This window comes from Larus michahellis, chromosome 14 (assembly GCF_964199755.1).
Source record: "Larus michahellis chromosome 14, bLarMic1.1, whole genome shotgun sequence".
Taxonomy (NCBI): domain Eukaryota; kingdom Metazoa; phylum Chordata; class Aves; order Charadriiformes; family Laridae; genus Larus; species Larus michahellis.
This window is the reverse complement of record NC_133909.1, coordinates 9,363,541-9,385,282: the sequence shown is the minus strand read 5'-3', so window position 1 is coordinate 9,385,282 and position 21,742 is coordinate 9,363,541. Positions and strand designations below refer to the sequence as shown.

At 43.2% G+C, this 21,742-nt stretch overlaps 1 protein-coding gene across 2 annotated transcripts in view; it reads right to left on the bottom strand.

Moving 5' to 3' along the window:
* Positions 1–1,453: 1,453 nt before the first annotated feature.
* The window catches only part of HLF (HLF transcription factor, PAR bZIP family member), a 35,104-nt gene continuing 14,815 nt past the window's right edge, over positions 1,454–21,742 (bottom strand). The window contains exons 3-4 of one of the 2 annotated variants that reach the window (XM_074607400.1): positions 6,315–6,535; positions 1,454–3,317 (exon numbers count right to left, since the gene is read on the bottom strand). In XM_074607400.1, the coding sequence (XP_074463501.1) occupies positions 3,102–3,317; positions 6,315–6,535 (437 nt within the window). In that variant the 3' untranslated portion in view covers positions 1,454–3,101. Of the gene's footprint in view, positions 3,321–6,314; positions 6,536–21,742 lie in introns of both variants that reach the window. The other variant, XM_074607401.1, reaches the window with a different exon arrangement.

Here is a 21,742-nt window from a genome sequence, read left to right as displayed (position 1 = left end):
TCCAAGTTTTAGCCCACAAATTTTGCCTTTCCCCCCCCCCAACCTTTTCTTCCAGGGGGAGCTGCTCAGAGGCGCCCGGGTACCCGTCCCCCAGGGTGAGCGGGGAGTGCCCGGGTCCCGCAGGCTCCTCTGAAAGTCCTCACCCCCAGAAAAGAGCTGGCCGGGGCCGAGACCCCCCGAGCCGCCCGCCCGGATGGGGCCAGGAGACACCTGGGCAGCTTTGGGCTGCTGGAAAGCTCTGTGCTCCTCTGCGGCCCTGACTTGATGAATCTGTGCCAGCCAGCCTATAAAAACTACCATCTCCCCCCCCTTCCCTGCCCTAAAGAAACAAAAGAATTATCTGGGATTTTAGTCCAAGCTGCCTTTTACATTTTAAAGCAAGTTTTGTGGTCAACCCACGAGGGGTTCGTACCAGCTGATCTCGCGCACCCCGGTCCTGCTGCTCAAGCCTCACCCCGAGAACAATCACGGTGAGGGCAATTAGAAGCTCTTGCAATTTGCTTTGTTGCTGCTAAAAGTGTATCCGCAGCAGGGGCCGGCTCAGCCCTGCCACCGTCGCCCTTCTTCCAAAGGGAAAAAAATCAAGTTTATTTCCTAGCGGCTCTAGCAGATCCACGGCTCGTGCCAGCCACTGCCAGTCTCATTTCTCCACCCACGCATCCAGTGGCTTATACTGACCTTTAGAAAATAACTTACTACTCTTTAAACTTTGCTGCAGCACGGAGCAATTCAACGTGCTGAATAAATGGTCCACAGGCAGGTACTGCACGTTAAGGGACGCTGAAAAGTCGAGTATGTTTGAGGAAAAATACTGGAAAAATGCCATTGATGTGAGGGTATTTTTAATGCTGAAGAAAATGTTGAGTCCTTTGTAACAATCTCCTGAAGCATGAATAATGATTTAATGGAATGAACAAACCTTTTTATTTGAAAATAATGTCCAAACACTTAGAACTAACTGTGAGCAAGACATGTAGCACCATATTTTCCTCACATGTTAATAACCGTATGCAGTACGTACAACTGTATACAGCAACAGAGCTATTTATAACAAAAAATTTCAGCTGGAAACAGATTCTAGCAGCAGCAGCAGATTAGAAATGACTATGAGATTTTTTGTGTTACGGATTATTTTTCTGCCTTTACAAAATATTGAATTGTCCAATCAATAGTTGACTACAATCCATGTTGTGCTTTGTCCCTATTAAACAGTTTCTTTATGTGTTTCTAATGGAAAATAATAAAGTCTCTCTTTTTCAGTAATATGGAACATCCTGGAAAGCCATATTACTTCCATAAAAATTTAATTTAAAGCACAGAACGTGCCGGTGTGCCAGTGGTAGGCTTAAAATATTAAAGATTTTAAAAAAAAAAACCCAACAACAACCAACAAACCCCTAAGCATTTCCTTTCTGTACAATAATGGAGAATATATATCTTTGCTATATATTTTAAACATGGAATAGCTTTTTCTTTTTGATATATATATGTCTTTCAAAATACATTGTCAGTATTTGTACTTGAAAAATACTGTACAAAACGAACATACTATAATTATTCTGTATAAACTTTATACATTTTATAATATCTATTCTTTTGGTCTATAGTAAACACTTAGATTGATTGGATTAACCACAGTATATGACAACACCATCCCCTTCTGAAATACACCAGTGTCTCTTACATTCATTTTTCAGAAGTCCACTTTATATTAGAACATACGTCTTCAAAAGAAAATAGAGTTTAAAACGATAAAGTTCAGAACCATCAGTTCATGTCACACTCAAAACAACAATCACTAGGAAAAATGGGCTTTGCAAACCAGTGACTTCTAACTGAATAAAAGTGATTTTTTTTTTTTAAACAGCAAGATATAATCCACAGAAAATATATTACAGAACATAGGAAAAAACAACTGAATTTAGGTATTTATTTAAATTTTAATCACAAAATGGAACTTGAAGGAACGCATAACTAACTGAAAACAGAAAAGCCCCTCTGATTTCGACGTCGGATCTGATTTGATACTATTAATTTTGTTCTCGTTTCAACTAATTATCCTGCTTCTTACACATGCGCTCCCTATGGACAGGGATACAATTAGCATGCTCACGTTAACGTGTCTTTTACTTTTTAACTTTTTGTTAAAGACATTAAAACTCCTGTTGGGTAGGGAAACCATCCTACGTCCACTAGGAACACCCGGGCAGCATGCGCTAGCGTACAACAGGATTATTGCTTCAGGTACAGACAGTGCAAAGTACACACTCTGTGCTCTATGGACAGTTCTGCTACTACCTGGGGTCCGGGGAAAGAAAAGGAACCTTAATAGCTATAGAGAAGCCATTATGGGATCTATAATGAGTACAGCTAACTCAGTCTAACAGCACTTTAAATCTGAAGACAATTACCACCAAAACTTAAAATACAACAAAAGCAATCTATAAATTAATATTTCTGCAGTGTAGTACTAAATTATTATTTGTGCACTTTATTAGCATGTTAACTTTTCTGATTAGACATACTTAAACAATAGCTTGTTACTCCCGAAGAAAACTGAGATCTACTTTTTTTTCTTTTTTCTTTTTTTTTTTTTCCTTTTTTTATAATTTATACTGGGATCTTTCCAAGTAAATCAGGAGGATGGAACTGGTTACAATAACATAAAAACCCTACTCTGAAGCAGCACTGAAAAAAATATAATAAAAAGCTTACTATGGCGGTTCTCAACAGTCCAGGTAAAAATGTGGCACCCTTTGGAGAGGGCTTCATAAAAATGGGAAGTGCTGAGCTGCGTGCGCACGCACACACACACGCGCACATGCACACACACAAGCACGCGCACACACACGTAGACAGACGCGTGAACACACATGGGCACACATACGCAGGTACACGCATACGCAAACCAAAAAAAAGAAAATAATAACGTAAGTCAGTTTTGTTTCTGCTTCTGGTAAAGTGCTGAAGACAGAAAGGTTGGTTTGGGTGTGGTGCTATCAAACAGGAAACACATTGTCCATCTATTCAAATGCCAACCCGCAACAAAAAAAAAAAAAGAAAAAGAAAAAAGAAAAAAACCCCGCTCCCCCCCCTTGAATTTACAGGGGGCCGTGTCGAGCTTCGTACTTTGCAAGGACGTTCTTGCATTTGCCTAGCTCTTTCCGTAGGTCGGCCACCTCCTGGCGGAGAGCCGAGTTCTCCTTCTCCAGAAACGAGGCGCGGATGGCGATCTGGTTCTCCTTCAGCCGGCGGGCATCCCTCGATCGCTTAGCAGCCATGTTGTTCTTTCTACGCCTTGCCCAGTATTTGTCATCCTGCTCATTAAACACAGAAAGAAACAAACAAGATATTAGATTTCAGCAACCAGGCCACCAGGATGTGCTCTCAGCCACAGCCTCCGCACGTTTTGCACACCTGGCCCAGCGAGCCCTGACAGTGCCAGGCACGGCTGGGACAAAAAATCCAGATTTACAAGGCACAATCCACCCAGGGAGCACCACTGCCTGCCCGTGTTTCTGTCAAAACATTTACCATAACGCCCTCATCCTCTTGACTGTGAATTCCTCCAAGGAAAAACGAAGCAATATTCCAGTGGTACAATTCATCCCACATCTATGCTGACCTAGTTAGCGCATCCACCTTCGCATGCAATGACTCATTCTCTACCGGTTGCTGGAGCAGTACTAATTACCTCTTGTATGTCCCTGCTCATCTTTGCCAGCCAACACCTGGTTCGCTCTGTTTGTTGGTATCATCCATTTCATCTACCGTTCAGGTCTTTTTTCTGTTCAAAGCTTTCTCTACAGGTCCCCTGTCTACAGCCTAGAAGAGCAAGTCACTGGAAGATCTTCTTGGCACTACAAGGATGGCTGCTTTGGTACCATCCGCAAAGAGATTAGTACAATAGGCTTTGACTGTGGAATAAAAAGCATTTGCCAGAAATAGGTCCACTAACCTCTGAAGCTTCATAAGCTAACGCGCTCCCGAAGTTTCACCCCCTAAAGACTTGCCACTAGGAGATCACCTTATTGCATTGCTGCATCGATGGCTCTAAAGTCACGACTTCATTTCACCTGATTTTTCCACTTTTCAAGTGAAGCGGCCTTCAGTGAAATGGCAGCTTCAATGTTGCTTTGAAACTGAATTAAGTTCTAGAGATTTGGAACAAGTGAGTAAATACAAAGCAGGCAGAATCCCTCACAAAACGTGGAATTCAGTCCCCTGCAGAGTCAGAGTGATGCACAATTCAACTCTCACATTGGTCAAGTCATATAGCTCAAACTTCCCTTCCTGGAGTCATCCTTCTGTTTCTACATGCTTGTGTGGCTCTGGTTTCACCAAGCGTGGTGGCACAGTGCCATGCCCACCACCAGCACCAGGAGCCACCTGCACCGACCAGACCAATACCTCCCTCCTCTCCCTTTCAGCACGAAGCACGCCAGGCTGCCGCTCTGCATCTCCTGCTGCTGCTTGCATAAGGAACAGCAAGAGCAAAACAACTGCTGCGAGTACTCTACAACTGCTTTGTATTAGTTTAGCTTAGCGATGATGATTTGAAACCAGTGTGCCTCTAAATTGTTCTTCACCTGTACTTAGATAGGACCCCCAAAAATCCTCTTAAAACCAAGCATGCAGCAAAAAGCTATGACCCAAATCTTGTTTATAATTTCCCATCTCATTCCACTCTATAAAAATCAGCTTTAAGCAATTTATTAGTGTGCCACCTAGGCTTCATCCATCTTTATTTTAACAAATTGCTATGGCAAATCCCTTAATCCAGGCCTGAAAGAGGTAAGGCTGGCATTTCAAAATCACATGCAACCCAGAGACGATTGACTGGCCTAATCTGCTTACCCTCCCCCAGAACCCAACCATTCCACATGCCAGGGCAGAAGCAGCACTTAGGTCAAGCACTCTGAAACGAGTCAAGGGCAACTGATGTGATTATCTCAGGGCAACGACAGACCCTGAACTTCCAGTTCAGTCTTAGGCTGAAGTTGTGTGCCCCCCTGCTGCATGCAAGACTGGCATTTTCCACGTCTGGCATGAAGAAGTCCAAGGGCATCTTTGGCAAAAGTTTGCTTTGACGAATGAGGATGCCTAGGAGAGATCACAAAATGACCAATGGGACCAAGGCACAAACTCCAGTCTCCTTACACCCACGTGGCCATTTCTATATCAAACACCTCTCTTCAGGCAGACCCCTCGGTACACTGCAATGCCAACGCCACTGCTAGTAAAACTCGCCCCGGTAATTAAATGGCCCAGTGCAGATAAACCTTTCTAACGAAAGCTGAGGGTACTGCCCACAAAGTGACAGCTATGTACCTCCTCAACACTACTGGAATCGTGATTTCTGTGCTTTTAACTTGCACCACGGTATCCTTAGGGATAAAAATAGCGAATAGCATCAGCTTCTTTCCCTAATGCTATCAATCTGGTGGAAACACATGGCATCCCAGGCTCTTCGCACGTGCAGCCAGAGATTCCCACCGACTCCAACAGGCTTTCAGTCTGTGTCTCGGAGGGAACAGCAACAGCAGAATTAAATTCTGCACTGACTACCTCTGATAAAAGAGTGTCTTCTTGTAAATCACATACTGGGAATAGAATTTTGCAAATAATGACAATTTTCACAGTTGATCAATTTTTTCTGCTCTTCCTCCTCTTTGCTCTTCACATCTCAAAAGCAGTGAGAGGCATAGATAAGGGTGCTCTTTCTTTTTAAATATCGTATTATTATTGCAATATATTTAAAATATCGTATTAAAATACAGTTCTTGGCAGAATTTTCTGTTTTCCTACAACTAGTTTAGATTCTTTCACCTAGATTAGTAGCGTTTACTATTGTGTTCCCATTCATTATTACACACAGAGCTAAAGCAACTTCCGAACAAGACGCAATATACTTCATTCTGTCATTATGGGGGACAACCATGGACCCTGTAAGAGAATTCACAATCTATGCTGATGAGACAGACAGAGGATGGAGGAAAAGGAAACATGATCAGACTGTTTCATAAGTGGGAAATATGGGACAAAGTAAGCTTGTCCAAGGTCACGCAGGAAGTTTCTGGCATACAAAGGAAATGAATATTGATCTCATGAATTTCAACTGTTGCATAACTAATAAGGGACATCCTCCCCTCGGTCTGATTCAGAACTGTTATAGTTTTATTCTACAACAAAGTCGTATTTAGTTTGACAGATTTAGCTTACATGAGAAAACAGATTCATACTCCAAACCTGTATCTCAGAGAATAACTGTCATAGAGTCTGTACAAACAACCTCGTCACCAGTTCCAATTTACCTTCAGGTCATCTGGAATGAAGACTTTGCGAGCTTTCTTAATCATTGGCTGTGGTTTCAGCTCTTCTTCAGAGAATTTGCGCTTACGAGGGTCAAACATCTCCTGGCCAGGAATACTGGAAAGAGCAAGATCTGCAGGGTCAGGTTCGTAGCCAACAGGAACCTGGATAGTCTCAGGATCAATGGGACTTGGTGTGTTTCGGTTTGCTGGCAAGATCTGACCTACAGAAATAAAGGATATGTTAGAAGAAAATACGTAAATAACATCACTGAACATGGGTTTTAGAAGATCTCTGCATACTTTACATGCTCATGTCATTATTTTCAGAATTGGCCCCTAATTCTGGTTGCTAATCTCGGATGCCCACTTAAGATCACTGAATCCAACACTGAGTTGCACTAGACTGCTGGCAGAAGACCATCGCTCCAATCCATGCCACTTCATTAAGATCACATCCTCAGGAACAAATCAAAAGTACTGTTACTTAGCTCTGACTTATCCACCACACTGTAATCCTTTCCAGTTTTCTCATACACAGATTTCTTCATTCCTGCCTTTGAGGGTACGCTTAGTTTACAGTCAAACAATGTACACTACTTACAACAGGACAATATTTCATGAAAATGTACTTTGAAGCTGTGCTGAAGCACTCCACTAAGGAGATTGCTATTTTCTATGAAATCCTACTGGTGATATTCCAAAAGGCAGTGAAGGAAACTAGCAACATGAAAGGCTACAATGACTACTTAAAGACGCTCTAAAAGAATGAAAGAACACTTATTTATGCCGCATTGCTCTTTTATGGTATATAAAATCTAATAAAAAGGAGCTTATCCCCAGAAAAGAATGACACACACCCTCTTTTTCCTTTTTTAATCTTAGATATAGCCTTTAAGACCTACAGCACCAATTCAGGCACCATTCTCACTAAAAATCCAATTTTAAAATCTCAACCACAGGTTCCAAAAATAGGATCCTAAAGTCAGCTGCCTAAACATGGGCTATCCCCGGGGGCAGAATTTTCAGAAGTTTTCACATGCCTCAGAAGTACAAGCCTCACAGACTTCAGAGGGAGGACCTCTGATTGAAGCAGATATCCCTTTATAATTTTGGCTATTAGCTAATTGACTTTGACTTTAGAGATACGACGGCTTTCATAATAACTACACAAACATCCTGTGACTGTGTAATATTTCCTTATTTGTGCCTGCATCTGCAATATTTAGGGTGTAAAATGGTAAACATTAAATGTCATTTCTAATTCCAAACCAAGGCCAGTGTTAACAATGTAGTTTTTATTTTAATCTAGAAGATCGCGGCAACAATATTGGAACTGCACAGAAAACGCACCGGGGAATTGCACTGCGCAAACCAGGGGTTGCTAACAGAGAGCTCCTCTTTTGTAACTCCTATTTTAAAACAGCACTGATAAAAATCAGCTTCCAGGAAAGGCTAGTGACGCCTGGGAGAAAAGAAAAGGAGGATCAAAGTTATTAAAATACATATGGAAGATCATTAGCTAATCAATACAAGAGGGCTGCCATCAACAGATGGGAAAAAAATCTAGCAGCCAAAAAAAGATCTATTTTTTCCTCTCTTTGCTGCTTCAAGACCTAAAAATGGAGCAATATCCATGGTTCAAAAGGCTGAGGGCTCCCTAGCTCAGCATCTTTGTGGACTGTTTAGATGTTCACATCTCGAGAAAAGATTCAGTCACTTTGAGAAGCTATTTAATTCTTGGAAGAGGGAGGAAAATCTGCTTGTTGTTCTTGCATATGATCTTGATAATGTCACAATTTAGGGCTGGAAATCAATACCGCCAACATTTTGCCGTAGGGTTTGTGGTGTCACTTCTCAGGGGGTGAGGACCATCATATGGGACACGGTTTAGTGGTGGTTTTGTCAGCGTTAGCTTGATGGTTGGACTCGATGATCTCAGAGGTCCTTTCCAACCTAGAAAATTCTATGATTCTATACACATCTACAGCAGAGGAAAGGACCCCGCTGCCTGCCTTGTACCAACAGCAGAGCGCTTCCCCCTCTGCCAAGACCTCGATGCTGGAAACGAGATGTTTCCTGCTGGGCCTCATGAAGAGAATGAGGAACCAGGGCCTGCCCGACTGCCGGCCGCGGGGGCGGCGGGGCAGGGCAGCGGCGGCGGCAGGCAGCGGCAGGCAGCAGGAGCAGGCAGCGGGAGGCAGCGGCAGGAGCAGGCAGCGGCAGGAGCAGGCAGGAGCAGGCAGCGGCAGGAGCAGGCAGGAGCAGGCAGCAGGAGCAGGCAGCAGGAGCAGGCAGGAGCAGGCAGCGGCGGCAGCGGCCCCTGCCCGCCCCGGGTCGCGCCCGCTCCAGCTGCCCGCCCTGGGCAGCCCCCGGCCCCCCGGCCCCAGCGAGCGGAGCGGGCCGGAGCCAGGCTGCCGTTGACGCCTCTGTGTTTAAAACGCTCCCCTGGCTGTAAAGGTGGTGCTGGGGAGGGGGGAAACCCTGGCTGGGGGCCGTTTTAAAGCCAGCCCAAAGGGCTCACGGCAGCAAGGCGTTCTTGTAGCCTTGCTTTAAATGGCTGGCTAATCTCATTTCACATATATGGGCTGGCAGAAACAGGCTTATTTAAAGGATTAAGTGCGGGAAAGCTTCCTTTGATGTGAATACGCTTGTACCAGAGCAGGCAGGTACTTTTTTAATGCAGACAAATATATAGACGCACGCATCTTGCAAATTCTGTAATGCAGATAAAAATGAAGGAAGACAGGAGCTCTGAATACTTTTATAATGTTTCTGGTGAGCACGCAGGGTGTTTCTAAAAGTCAAGTGGATTGTGAAATCTGCCCCAGCTTTCTAATTGCCCTAAAGTAAAGAGCCTGTATTTAAATATTGCTGAAGTTCTAGATACACGGTATCAGCTTGCATATTATCATTTATCTATAACGTGCCATATTACACAATTACATGAGCTTTGTAATCATTGGCCTCAAGAAATTTTACGTTACCTCTCTGAAAATGGGCAAAAATGCTCCTTTTAAACATGGGAAATTGAGGCGTTGCATCTTACCAATGCAATGGCAAAATAAAGGAGAGAACGATGCATCTCCAAGGTGATCTGGGAGAAGAGCCTACAGCAATCCAGATCCTGCCTTGTTCCCTCTGTGCACACATTTCACTTCCCTCAATCTCAGAAGCTCTCACTACTAAAGACACGGTCCTTCAGCAAACACAAGATGTCCCAGCTGCCAACACGAAGCTCGTTCAAGGTGAATGCTGTTCACTCATGCAAAGCCTGAACAAATCATGCACACAGGTAAATGTTATCACCCAGGAGCCTGAAGCCCTGCGATATATTCCTACATGCACACTGCTCACAGCCCTCCGTCCGTCTGGGCGGCTGACTCTCCGGTCTCTCACGCCCCTCTACACGATCAGGAACTCCACTGAAAGCAACAGAGTTAATAAGGGTGTCTAAAACCCCAGGCAGAAAAACCAGTATTTCCTTGTCCAGCATTTTACGTTAGGCAACTCCTGGCACTTGCACTCTTTTTATTTATTCTATCAAGTTTTGCCAATAATACAAGCCAGGAACCTGTCTTCGTTAGTTTACTGGCTAATGGCCACTCTATGTGGTGCTGGAACTCGTCGTAATCCAAGACGACAGCGTGGGCTGCGCTGGACTTGGCACGGCGCTTGCTGCAGGAGTGCAGCACATGGCCTCGCGTTACACTGCTCTCCAGGCTCCTCTCCCCGCGTGTGCATGGCACTTTAGCTGTGCATCCTTCTGCCAAATTTGTTCAGGGTGTTATTTTTATGCACTAAATTCCTCGCAATCAGAGGTAGGTCAAATAAGCACAGCAATTTGAACGTCATGTGCCCAGCAGCCTACTAATCCTCACATCAGCAAGCTTCACAGCTGTCACAACATCCAGAGAAAGAGCTGGTCGTAGGCTGCGATGCACAAGGAATCGGCCAAGGAGGAAGCCTACAACAGCAGCCGCCAAGGACGGGCAAAGGTAAAGCACCTCGCTGCTCGGGAGCCAGGTGCCTTTGCTGCCAGTCTCTGTATTATTTAAACACCCTGCACTCGCAACAGCAACCAGATTTTCACAAGAGTGAAGTGGCCGGACTGTTTAATGTGCTTAGCTTTGTTCTCAATGGGGGCTGACGGTTGCCAAGTGTTTTGGAAAGAACTTAGCCCCTCTATTTAAGTTGCTGAAATGAGAGCTCTTAAGCATTAAGCTCTTTTGGAAATCCAGCTGCAGAACTCCTCGGTGGTGGTGGTGGATGCAAGCTGGGAACAATGGTTAATGGAAACTTCCCCTCATACCACCCTGGTGATGTGTCTCAACCATGGCCTGGAGAGACCACAACTATGTCAACACTGGCCTTTTGCCTGGAGACGTTCCCACTTGCAGAGCTCCACTCAAGCAACACCAAGTATGCCAGGACAGACACAGCTCCAGGTGCCTCCTGGCAAAGGAATCAGCAGGTTTTGACAACCCCAGCAGTTACAGCTGCCCCAACATCTTGCCCTTGCTAATGCTCTTGGTGTTGCTCTGGCAGATATTAGCAATAGCAGAAAATTTTCCAGCAAGAGGGACTTGAAAGAAAGTTGGCTGTTCTATCCCTTTCAGTCCTCCTCCTCCCAGCAGAGGCTGCCAGTGAGGAAGTCCAACGTAACGGCTATATTTTCAGTGCGGTTCCTTGTTCAAAGAGAAATGGACTGGGGCCATTCACTTGTGTCATCTAGGTCACCGAATGGCTGGTAAAAAAAATAGCAGCTTTCACTTGCTTGCAATAATTAAAACGCACAATTCAAAAGTATAGTAGCATCTTTATACATCTACAAAACCAAAATGCTGATCTGGTATTATGGGGAGTTCAATCACCGTATCCTGACTCTTAATTTCCCCCTTTTTAAACATCCCACCTACCAGCTGTGCCCAGGAGAGTTAAGATGGAAATAACCTCTTCAACTGCACCAGTGCTTGACAGACTTCTTATTTGTATTGCAAGAGATCCCCGGTGAATTATGTGGAATTCAATTTTGAATCATTCAGCTCCCATAGAAATACGCCTCATCTTCAGAAAAATCTCCCTGCTTGCAGCCCTTCCACAGTTTTCATCAGCTCAACAGCTGGCTGGAGAACAGCGATGAGAAAAAGAAAAGGGAGTGGAAGTGTTCTAATCAAAATATTTTCCCCTATTTTTTACACATATATTGGAGGGAAAGAAAAGAGGAGTTTCTCATTCAATTTGTTAGCAGCCCAGAGATAAATTATGTGTTTGCTAATAATTTTTCCTTATATAAACTAAAGGCACTTTGGGTATGTCAGTCAGGCTATAGAGTATGGCAGTTAAATTGACACATAATCCTCACTGCTGCTCCCGAGAACCCCACTGCTCTGCCTATACGCTTTCCAACTCATCTATCCGCTTGGCGGCTGGCCAGCTATTTGGGATAGTTCTCTTACTCCAAATCACAGCCTGTCCCAGACTAATCTGTCATCTATTTCTGCATTAACTCCTTCAGCCTCTAGGAAAAGTGATCTCTGTGCAGAACACAAGGCAGCGTGCAGGAATCCAAAGAGGCAAAAATCCCCACAGGCAGTAAAGTAAAAGGACTATTCTGGAGGCCAAGATTTATCTAAGTACAGTATCTTGTCAGGCTGTAATTCCTCACTTACGATATTATAACATCATCTAATTTCCCTACTATTAGAATTTTAGTGTCTTCCAGAAACCAAAACATTTACATGGATAGTAAGACCATAATCTGTATTATCCCAAAGGGGATGACAAGCCACGCTGTATGATCTTCCAGCCCTCACATGGCAGGACAAGAGCAACCACTCTCTGCCTGGGGGTGAAGAAGACATGGCACCCCGGGTGTATTTATGTAAGCAGTTATTAGAGGAGCTTTATTTTCTTCCGAAGCAACTGGAGATTAGCGTATTTGGACCAGTGCTCCATCCTGGCACAGACATTCTTGTATTCCTTATCTTACACTAACTTGATTCTGCTGAACATGGAGTGACTGCAAACACTTCCTGCGGAAAGAAGGATCTTAATCCAATGCAAGCACAACATATTCACCGCTCTTAACGCACACTAAAAGACTGGCACATAAAAGTGTTTTTAAAATGTGTACTTTTTAAAGATATCAGCATTGTTTACAAACCTTGTGCATTTAATTATAAAAGAATTGTCATTTCCCCTCTCGGCATTGTGTGCCTCCCGCTCTGGGCCTCTACAGTATTATTACAGGCAGGACTGGTAGTCTTATTGAGATTGTCTGACACTTCCCATTAGAGGATGCTATCTTCAGTTCCTCAGACCTTTGCCAGATTTCAACCATTCTGTTTGGATTTGTGTGTGCCAATTATGTTTCTGCCAAAATGGTTCTACAGTTTCCCGAAAAAGGTTCAGCAAAAATACTTTGTTTTGAACCTGTTAAAATTTTCTGACAAACTTTTCACTGAACTGTACTAGTGGCCTGCGCGCTGGAAGAGAGCGCAGCTCCTGGATCAGTGTTATTTCCCTTTCGTTTGCCTTCTTAAAATCTACTGCACGCATGGTAAGGCTGGGCGAGAAAGGGGCAATTTCAATAGGTGACGAGGACTCAAAGCTGAGAAGGGGACAAGGAGGTGAAGGCGGTGAGGATGAGGGAGGCTGGCAGCCAAAGAGGGGGAGAGCCTGGCAGAGGAAGGCTGCTTCAGCAAAAGCTGGGATGAACACGTTCAGTAGAAGAGCATCGTTGAAGGGAACAGGGCAGGAAAGTGTCTGTGCTGATGGTACAAGCACAGCTCCAGATTCCCGAGTCCCACAGATCCTCCGCTATCAGCAAATAGTGAAGCGCATTGGCAAAGCGCCCTGTCCCCCTTCAGCTCCCTACAGCGAGAGTAACTTGTCATCGTCTACTCAGACGAGCGGCAGGATGCTGTGGGGTGCTGTCAGGTCCATTCCTACTCATTTCCAATGTGCCTGTTGTAGGGGTCGCACATGAGAAAATCCAGGTTGTCTTTTCAATTAATTTTTAAAATTAAATGCAAGAGTTGTTTTATGAAGCACAGTCATGGTTGCAACAATCCGTAAAGTTTCAACCACATACTATTTTTTCCAGATTCTTTCCTCATTCAGGATTCACTTGTTTCACCCATTTTGATTTATCCAAATGGACCCATACGTTATTTGCCATAAATTATTCCAACCTCCTATAGAGACACAATCCGAAACTTTTCAGGAGTGCCCTCCAGCATTGACAATTACCGCATCCGCGTGCTTCACAGAAACCATTGTTTTCGCCACAAGACTCCCAGGAAAGAAGGGGCAGCACTTCTCTTTGCAGGCAAAGGACAGAAGTATAGACATTTAAAATCAAAAGTACACTGCCAGCCTCTCAGGTTAGCTAACGTTATAGGCACTGTCCGCATTTCAAATCAACGCTCACTGATTTTCTGCTGCAGGTTGGGGGCTGTACACTGACAAGTGAGAGCCACCCAAGGTATCAAACTGGGCTCCTCACAAAAAGGGAAGCAAAGACGTGGTGTGACAAGCTCACGTAATCAAGTGACTTGCCCAGAATTCTGCTGAAACTTCATGGCAAAATCCAATCTCTCTAGACAAAATCCTTCTGTCCTTCCTGCCAGATTTTCCCTTCTCCTCCTGCTCCTGCCGTTCCCCGCATCCTCTCACATCTGCAGCAAATGAGGTCAAGATCCAAGATCCGACAGACAACCGCTTCCTTCCTGATACAGCCCTGATTCAACCCAGAGCTGGCCTGACCTCTGCATTCAAACAGGGAAAAGGGAAAAAAGAGGATATAATGTAATTAAAGCCTGCATCTCTAAGCAGACAAGGGAGGAGATGTGCTGTCTGAAGCTGCACACGTGGCCTTTGGTCGAGTGTTTGCAGGCTTCTGAGGGCTTGACTTTGCAAGTCCTGCATGTGGTTAGCATAACGTGCATGTTATATGCTATGCCTGCTGTGCCAGCAACATTCTGCCCTTCAAAAGCAATAAACAAACAAATGCGAGGCACCACCAGGTAAAATTTTCCACTATGTCTAATGGACTTAATACTCCAATCTTCTGTAAGATCCGAGAAGAAAGCCTTACCCCGTCTTTAGCCTGTGTGAAGGCAGCACTTGGCTCAATGAGGCCCCATTTCTGAAAGTTACCAGGAAATCAAACTTTTATCCCCTCCCAAACCAGCCTCTGACAACCAAACTGCAAGAGGTCTGAAGGTAGTTGTTTCTGTTGTGAGCATTTCCCTAGCAGATGTGCTACACGCAGAGAGCTATGGGCTTAACCAATGCTCCTGGGACACTGCACAGGGATTTTCAAATTCTTGAAAAGCATGAAGTCCACAGCCCTCTTAAATGCTTTTTTAATTTTTTTTGTAGCATGCTGCTTTCCTTCCAAAGATAGGCCAAGATGGCATTCAGTGGGGACGGGGCCTGAAGAGAAGCTGCAGGGAAGAACGTTCAGACCGGTATTTAATTTTGATTTACACTTGGCTTAGAAGCACGTTTCGCTTCAAGATGCTGATATTCTCTGGTGCATTGGAGCTTCGTGACATCCTTTGGCATATCTGTGTATATTTTCGTTAATTGGCAAGTCACATATAGTAAGGTTCCTCAAAAAGTACAATTCTTTTTTTTCTTAAAGGGAACGTTCCAGAGAAGCATCAGAATTGTTAACCTGTTCTCAAGGAGACAAGATCCATTTTTCTTTCCCTGGACAACTACATACACAGCTTTAATAAACCAATCTCAAACAGTAGATTTTAGATAGAGTCCCTGCTTTAGATAACAGCCTCATATGGCATCCATAAATATGCCTTCACATGGAATACCACTCAAAACAAAGGCAAAACTTGCCATCAAGATGTGTTCATGCCACTGCCAATGTGCTCTGCAAGACTCCAGGCCGAGGAAGCTCCTCTCACATTGTTCCATTTATTTGGCTAATGAACATCCAGGAGAGCACGCTCTCAGACAGTAAACAGGTCTTGCAAAAAGCCATCATGTAATCCTGAAAGCATATGCCACCCATGACTCAAGTATCTATTACCCAGTTCTGGTACCCAAGCCCATCTCGTTTGGGTGTGTTATCAAAACACAGCCGAGTGAGATTTCAAATGGCATGGAAAAGCCACGTGAAACAGGTACATTTCCTCTAACTTCCAATCAGTAGCTAATGGCAAGCCAGAGAGACACACAACAGATGCTATCAGCTGCTCCCTGAATACATCCCTGAAGAAAAAGGGGTCACTGGGCAGAGTTACAGGAACTCGCAAATCTCGCCTTCTCTTTTGCTCTGTTCTGTACACACAAATCTGAACTCTCCGTTGCAGTAGCTTTTTATTTTTACTCTTTTTTTACATTTTCTTCACTAAAACAAAGTACACTCCTTATGTGACAAAACTATATTGATGCTTTAGAAAGGGCAATGTGTATAAAATAATCACATTTTAAGAAGCAGAGGTGCCAGAATGAGGACACGCTGTTCCCATAACCTTCTAAGTAAGACTTAGTACATTTTCTTTTCTCCTTGCCTTAAATTAGGGCCCTCTAACATGTTTTGGAAAAAGAAACCAAAACAGCAAAACCCCCAAACTTGTATTTGATTTGTTACAGCCCAATGACTGCAGAGGTCTAATTTGCTGTAACACGCTAGTTTCATTCCCGATGAGCACACACAAAGAAAGCCCAAGAGTGTGCGGTTGTATCTTTTTCTCTATTGATATACTTATCTTCATTTACAAAGTATACAAATGCATCAGTCTCGGGTAGTCTGAAAAATGGGTCAGAGGAGGAAGGGAACACGTAACCGCGGCTTAGGGAAAATTCCAGGAGAAGAGGCTGTTGCATACGGATGCTACCCGTCTATCCGTAACTACTTCTTTACAGCTGCTGCTTAATACAGGTTTTCATGGCACATCAGACACTGACAAAACCAGGGAACTTCAAAAAGCAAGTCTGATTAAAAGAATTGATGACAGTGAACACTGGGCAAGACATTGTCTTATAAATTCACTTCTAAAAGCGAGAGAGTCATCTAGCACCAGAAAATGGCAAGAAACTACTATGCTGAGGAGTCCCAAAAACTGAAGTAATGCCTGCAGAGATTTCTGCACCTAACAACACTAGTCACATTTTTATAGAAAGATGAAGATTAAGTAAGCAAAAAATCTCAGGGAAAAGTGACCAGAAAAAGCAATGCACAGCAAAATCTTTATGTTTTTATCTTTTAAAAATAGTAGCAGTGAAAACAGTTGGCAATGGAATATTTCTTGAAGAAATCCTGGAATCCTAATACTTATTTTCCTTCTCGTGATCTCCTCTGCAAACTGCAAAAAACCACAGCCCTGAACTGAGACTCTGAACACCCTATGTCTGCATGTTCTGAATACAACAGATATGCAGAACCTGTGAAGATTTTGAACTATGTCAAAAATGAAATGAAAATGCCCCAAGACACAAAAGTCAAACCTTCCTCCATCTATTGAGCAGTGCATTCGTGGTGATGCCTTCAGGAGGCATCGCAACAAAATGGATCAGTGAAACTTAACTTGACTGCCGTTTGAGACTGCCGTTTCTTTCAAACTCTTTTCCTCAGTTCATGAGTAACAGAGATTTTACTTTTGCCAACGCACACATCATGGCTCTCCATTGCCAATCAATGATAAAAATATTATCAATAAATTAAGTCAATATATTAAATATATATTTGAGTGCCAGTATATATAACCTTGGCCTATATAACCTTGAGGCCAATATGAACTGGCAAATCACTTATCAATTCACTGCATATGGGAGCTTTTAAACATACCTGTCTGCGTTTTATAAATACACACAAACGTAGAGGACCCTGTTCACTGAAAATTATCATTATGAAAAGAGTAAGCCAATAACAGCCTTATTTACAGTAACTGTATTTTTAATACAGTATTTTTCTTCCAGTAACCGTAGCTGCAGATTTCAAAATAAGTTGCCAGTCCAGACATACCAAATAACTTTCAAGCAATGTCTTGGCTGGCACTGAAACATTTCTTTAACAGAGACCCTTCTGCCCCCTTTGAATACAGTACATGTTGTAGAAGTCTCTGCCCGCCCGGGAGCAAAGCCCTTTACGTTGTACTCGGCGCTTCCCAGCAGCCAGCCAACCAGCTCAACACTGGTCTCATTAAAAGCAATGCTTTTTCTTGCTTTCAGAGGCAAGGTACACAACACCACTATTTTGGGTTTATTCGGGAGGGGGTAAAGTGCCAACGTACTTAATCTCTGACAACTTCAATCTTTACAATGCTTACAATTTATTTTAAATATAACAGTGCTTTACTAAAAGCAGATTCCCACAGAAGTAAATTGACTGGTCTGGCTTCCCTTTCGCAATGGTGGTCATTCCGTTCTCTACACGGGATACCTATGAGACAGTATATAGTATTTTACTGTTCAAAGATTTTGGGAGAGGATGGGACACGACGTAATCCTTCGTGTTGTTTTCCTCTTATTCGCCGGGTCACCTGTAGGCACAGACACTGCAGGCTTCACTGCCCCTGCGCAACTCCCACCGCCAGCCCCTGCTGAATACAGGATCGGGTCTGCAGGAGTCGGCCATGCAGCAAAAGGTGTATCTGTGCCCAAATGAAAGGAGAAGCACTGGAGAGTTGGAAAGCACGGCAAGCTGAGGGCAGCAACAATTCATAGGCTTGGAAAATTATGTGGGCTTTACCTTTTACACTCCTGTTAACTCTGATTTTCATGAAGTAGGTGGTGTTGCTACAGCAACTGTCATATCACATCATTTCAGCTGTCTCTGTCACAGAGATCATCTTATTTTATCTTAAACTCAGATATGCAGCTTTTCTTCTTCTATTCTAAAGCCCTCTATATTTTGGATATAAAAAATTACACAAAATGGAGCTGTGCCATATAAACGATACTTTCTAAAAATGTCGCAAAGCTTACAGAACATTTTTATTTGTTCTCCTTTTACAAATGCAGAAGCGGCACTGACCAGATTTATGGTGCTCCAGAGGTTCAGAAATAAAGTAAGAGCTGGTCTCATGATAAAGATGCTTCGTGCCACCTTTAATGTGTTTTTCCTACAGAAGCTAACCCTGTGTTCTGGTGCACTTCACCAGAAGTAACTCATCTTTTTACGGGTGAAAACATCCTGCTTCCTCGTGCCCAGGCCATTTATGTACATACATTCCACACAATTCACACCCAGCTTAGATGATGCTGCCCATCCACTGCACACAATACGCTGTGCAACTTGCGCACCTCACCTGCTTAACCCCAGCCTGGCAGAGCATCTGCTGAAGCAGAAGTCTCAGCGCATCTTTACCCGTTTCAGGTTTGCCCTAGCTGCTAGGGATGAGGTGGCCACCAGGCTATGCAGCTCCCTTGCTCAGTAAACCCAAGAACTTAGCACTATCTCCTCTGCCTCCATTTACTGCCTGGATAAGGTCTTTGAGGACTCAGCGTACAAGCAAAACTCAATAAAATCCTGATGACGGAAGGGCTCTATTAAATTTTTGTTATTAACATGCATTCCAACTCATACACTCACAGATCCTCCTTTAAAAAAAAAAAAGTGGAACAGTAGTAAATATTCGGTTACACCCTCAGGCTACTCAGGGAACTAGAGAAAGCCCTATCTATAGTCAAAGGTTACTGCGCAGACCACTCAGCTGCTAGCACAGCTCAGACCACCCGATCAAGCTCTGCCACGGCCTAAGCTGGTAAGTATTTATATCTTCTTCGTAAGCATTTCCAGTCACTTTCAAAGCAATCAATGCAGTCACCAAATTATACTTCGCTTCTACCAAGACAGGTCCTGGGCAGATGGAAATCTGCCTACACGGATCTAAGCTGTGGGCAAGAGCTGTATCTCGTGTACCTGCTTAAAGCCTATGCACACAATTAAGATACCAAGTGGCCTTTCAGTTCTTTCACTGCCTTTGCAAGCTTCATTTCAGTGCCCCACTACCTGACAGTCCTTAGCCTAATTTCCTAGAGAAATGAGTTTTGTTCAACTGTGCTGTGCACGTATCTGTCTAGCCTCCTCCCAACAATTTCTGAAACTGTTGGCCAATTTCAAACAAATTTGGCAGAGGTATGGACATCTATTACTAACAAGCTTTGTGAAACCAACGTAAATGAAAGCAGCTCTTAACTCCCCGGCTGGAGGAAGGCTGCAGGAGCCTCGTTACACATCAGAGAACCCATGGAGATTTTGCTGCTCATGGAATGGATTCCTTAGGCAGGTAGTAGGAAAGAAAAAAGAAAAGTATTCACAAGCTATTATTTATTACAGCAGTCAGAAAAGTCACTTAATCCTCTTGTTCTCTCCTGGAATTGAGAATATCTTTTCACCTTGTCCCACCCACTCATTTACTACTTCCAGTAATCATGAGCAAGATTATTTGTTTGACAACTGCACTGTCACTTGACAATCTCTCTGAACTCCACACAGACACATCTGGTATTGATAGCCATTAAAACAGTCATGCACATGTCCTGTCTTAAAAATCAATGTAAAAGTCGGATGCGGACAACCCAGCTGTCTGGTATCATCTGAACATTTATTTATTCTTATAATATGCAGTGGAAACCAGAGCTCTACTAGAAAGAGCTTTTTTATATTATCCACATCACTTATTATGCAAGTAATTTAAGTCTTCCAACCAAGACACAGTAGGAGTGTTTGGGAATCAACAAATTTGCCCTGGCAGCAATTCATTATGGAGTTTGGGATGGGGAGGGGTTTGGTTAGAGGAGGAAATTTTTTTTTTTTAAAGATTTTGTTAAAATAAAAGACAATAAGGTGGGTGAGGGACACTGGGTAGGACTCATAGCTAAGAATCAGAGTGCTCTAGACTTATCTGGGAACTGTGTGACTACGCACTTGAGGGATACACACTAACACAAAGATCAGAGATCCCTTCTGACCCTCCTCCTTCTTACTCCCACTGCTGTTATTTCAGCGGTAGAACGTCCGCAATTACTGAAGGCTGGGGAAAAACGGGTTAAACTTCGCAAATTGAAAACAAGCAAGAGAAACACCTTTCCTCTTTCTGCTTAACTGGATAATCAGTTAGCAGGAACCTGCTTGATGAGTTTCAGCAGCTCCTAGAGATCAGGCAAGGCTGTTTCTGAGAGCAGTTAAAGCTGCTTTAAGCCGACCAACAGGGTACCCTCACTAAGGTCGGTTTTGACAACTAAAATTTCCAGAAGGCAGTGAAGCCGTTTGTATTCCAAAGATCCATCCAAAGCCAGAAAAAGCAGGGAACTGAACTATTTTAGGCGGAATATTTTATAGATGTTATATATATAAAACTGTCTTATGGTCAGAATAAACAGATGATTTAAAAAATGTTTAAGTGAATGAAGAAAGACTAAATAATTCTCACTGCAACAGAGAGAGCATGACAGTAAGATTCAAAGGAATAAGTAACAGGTTCTGTCCTAGTAATTTAAGGGGCTAAGAAAATTCTAGTTCTGAAGGTTCATGTGACAAGTCAAAGGGCTTCACTGGATCTGTACAATCCTCTGGGCTTATTACTTGATACCATTTATCTATAATGCAAAGATTTTACTCTAGTAATTAGTGATTTTGAGTCCAGTTGACTAAAAAGTACAGTTGATTTTCACAAAGGGATTATCTTGTCCTTTATCAGATGTGTGTGCAAGCACGTGAGTTTAAAAAAAGAAAAAAAAAGATAAGACAAACCCTGGTAAAATCTTGCTATAAATTCAAACCAGTCACAACCGTATAAACACCAAAGCAGCATCTATAGCAATCACTGCAAAATATTGGAAAAGATTTACTTAGCACTGTCCATATTATCATCTTCATTTCTATTTATTCACCTTCAAAGAACTAAACACTGCAACTGATAAATGGACCTTTATACATGCTGAGTTTTAACATCAAGAACCAAGCTCTCCCTTCCTGAAGCTCTGTCAGTCGACACCAGCCGGAGTCTCACCTTGGGGCTCTTTCTCCTGGGTTCTCTTCTCTCTGAGGATGCAGGAGAGACTAAGAGATGGCAACTGTAAAATTATACCCTAAAGGATAACATACAGATTTGGGGAAAAGTATTTCAGTTTTTGCCAGTATTCATCTGCTCAGAAACAGGTCGAAGCATCTGATAAAGTTACCATAAAACAGACTTCCAGGCTCAGCACTATCCATACAAAACCAACCACCACCACCCCCCATTTCATGAGATGTCCCTTCACAACGTAACGGGAACTGCTCCGCAAACACTACTGCTTGCAGTCATGTTTTGTACCCCCTCCCCAAGCACTATGTCTTTTTGTACTATTTTTTCATACAAGGGTGCCCTTAGAGATGTTGGGGTTTCAAACCCAGAGCCAACTTTCCAAAACACACTGCATTTTGAAAAACCCATTTTTGTTTCACAGAGAAA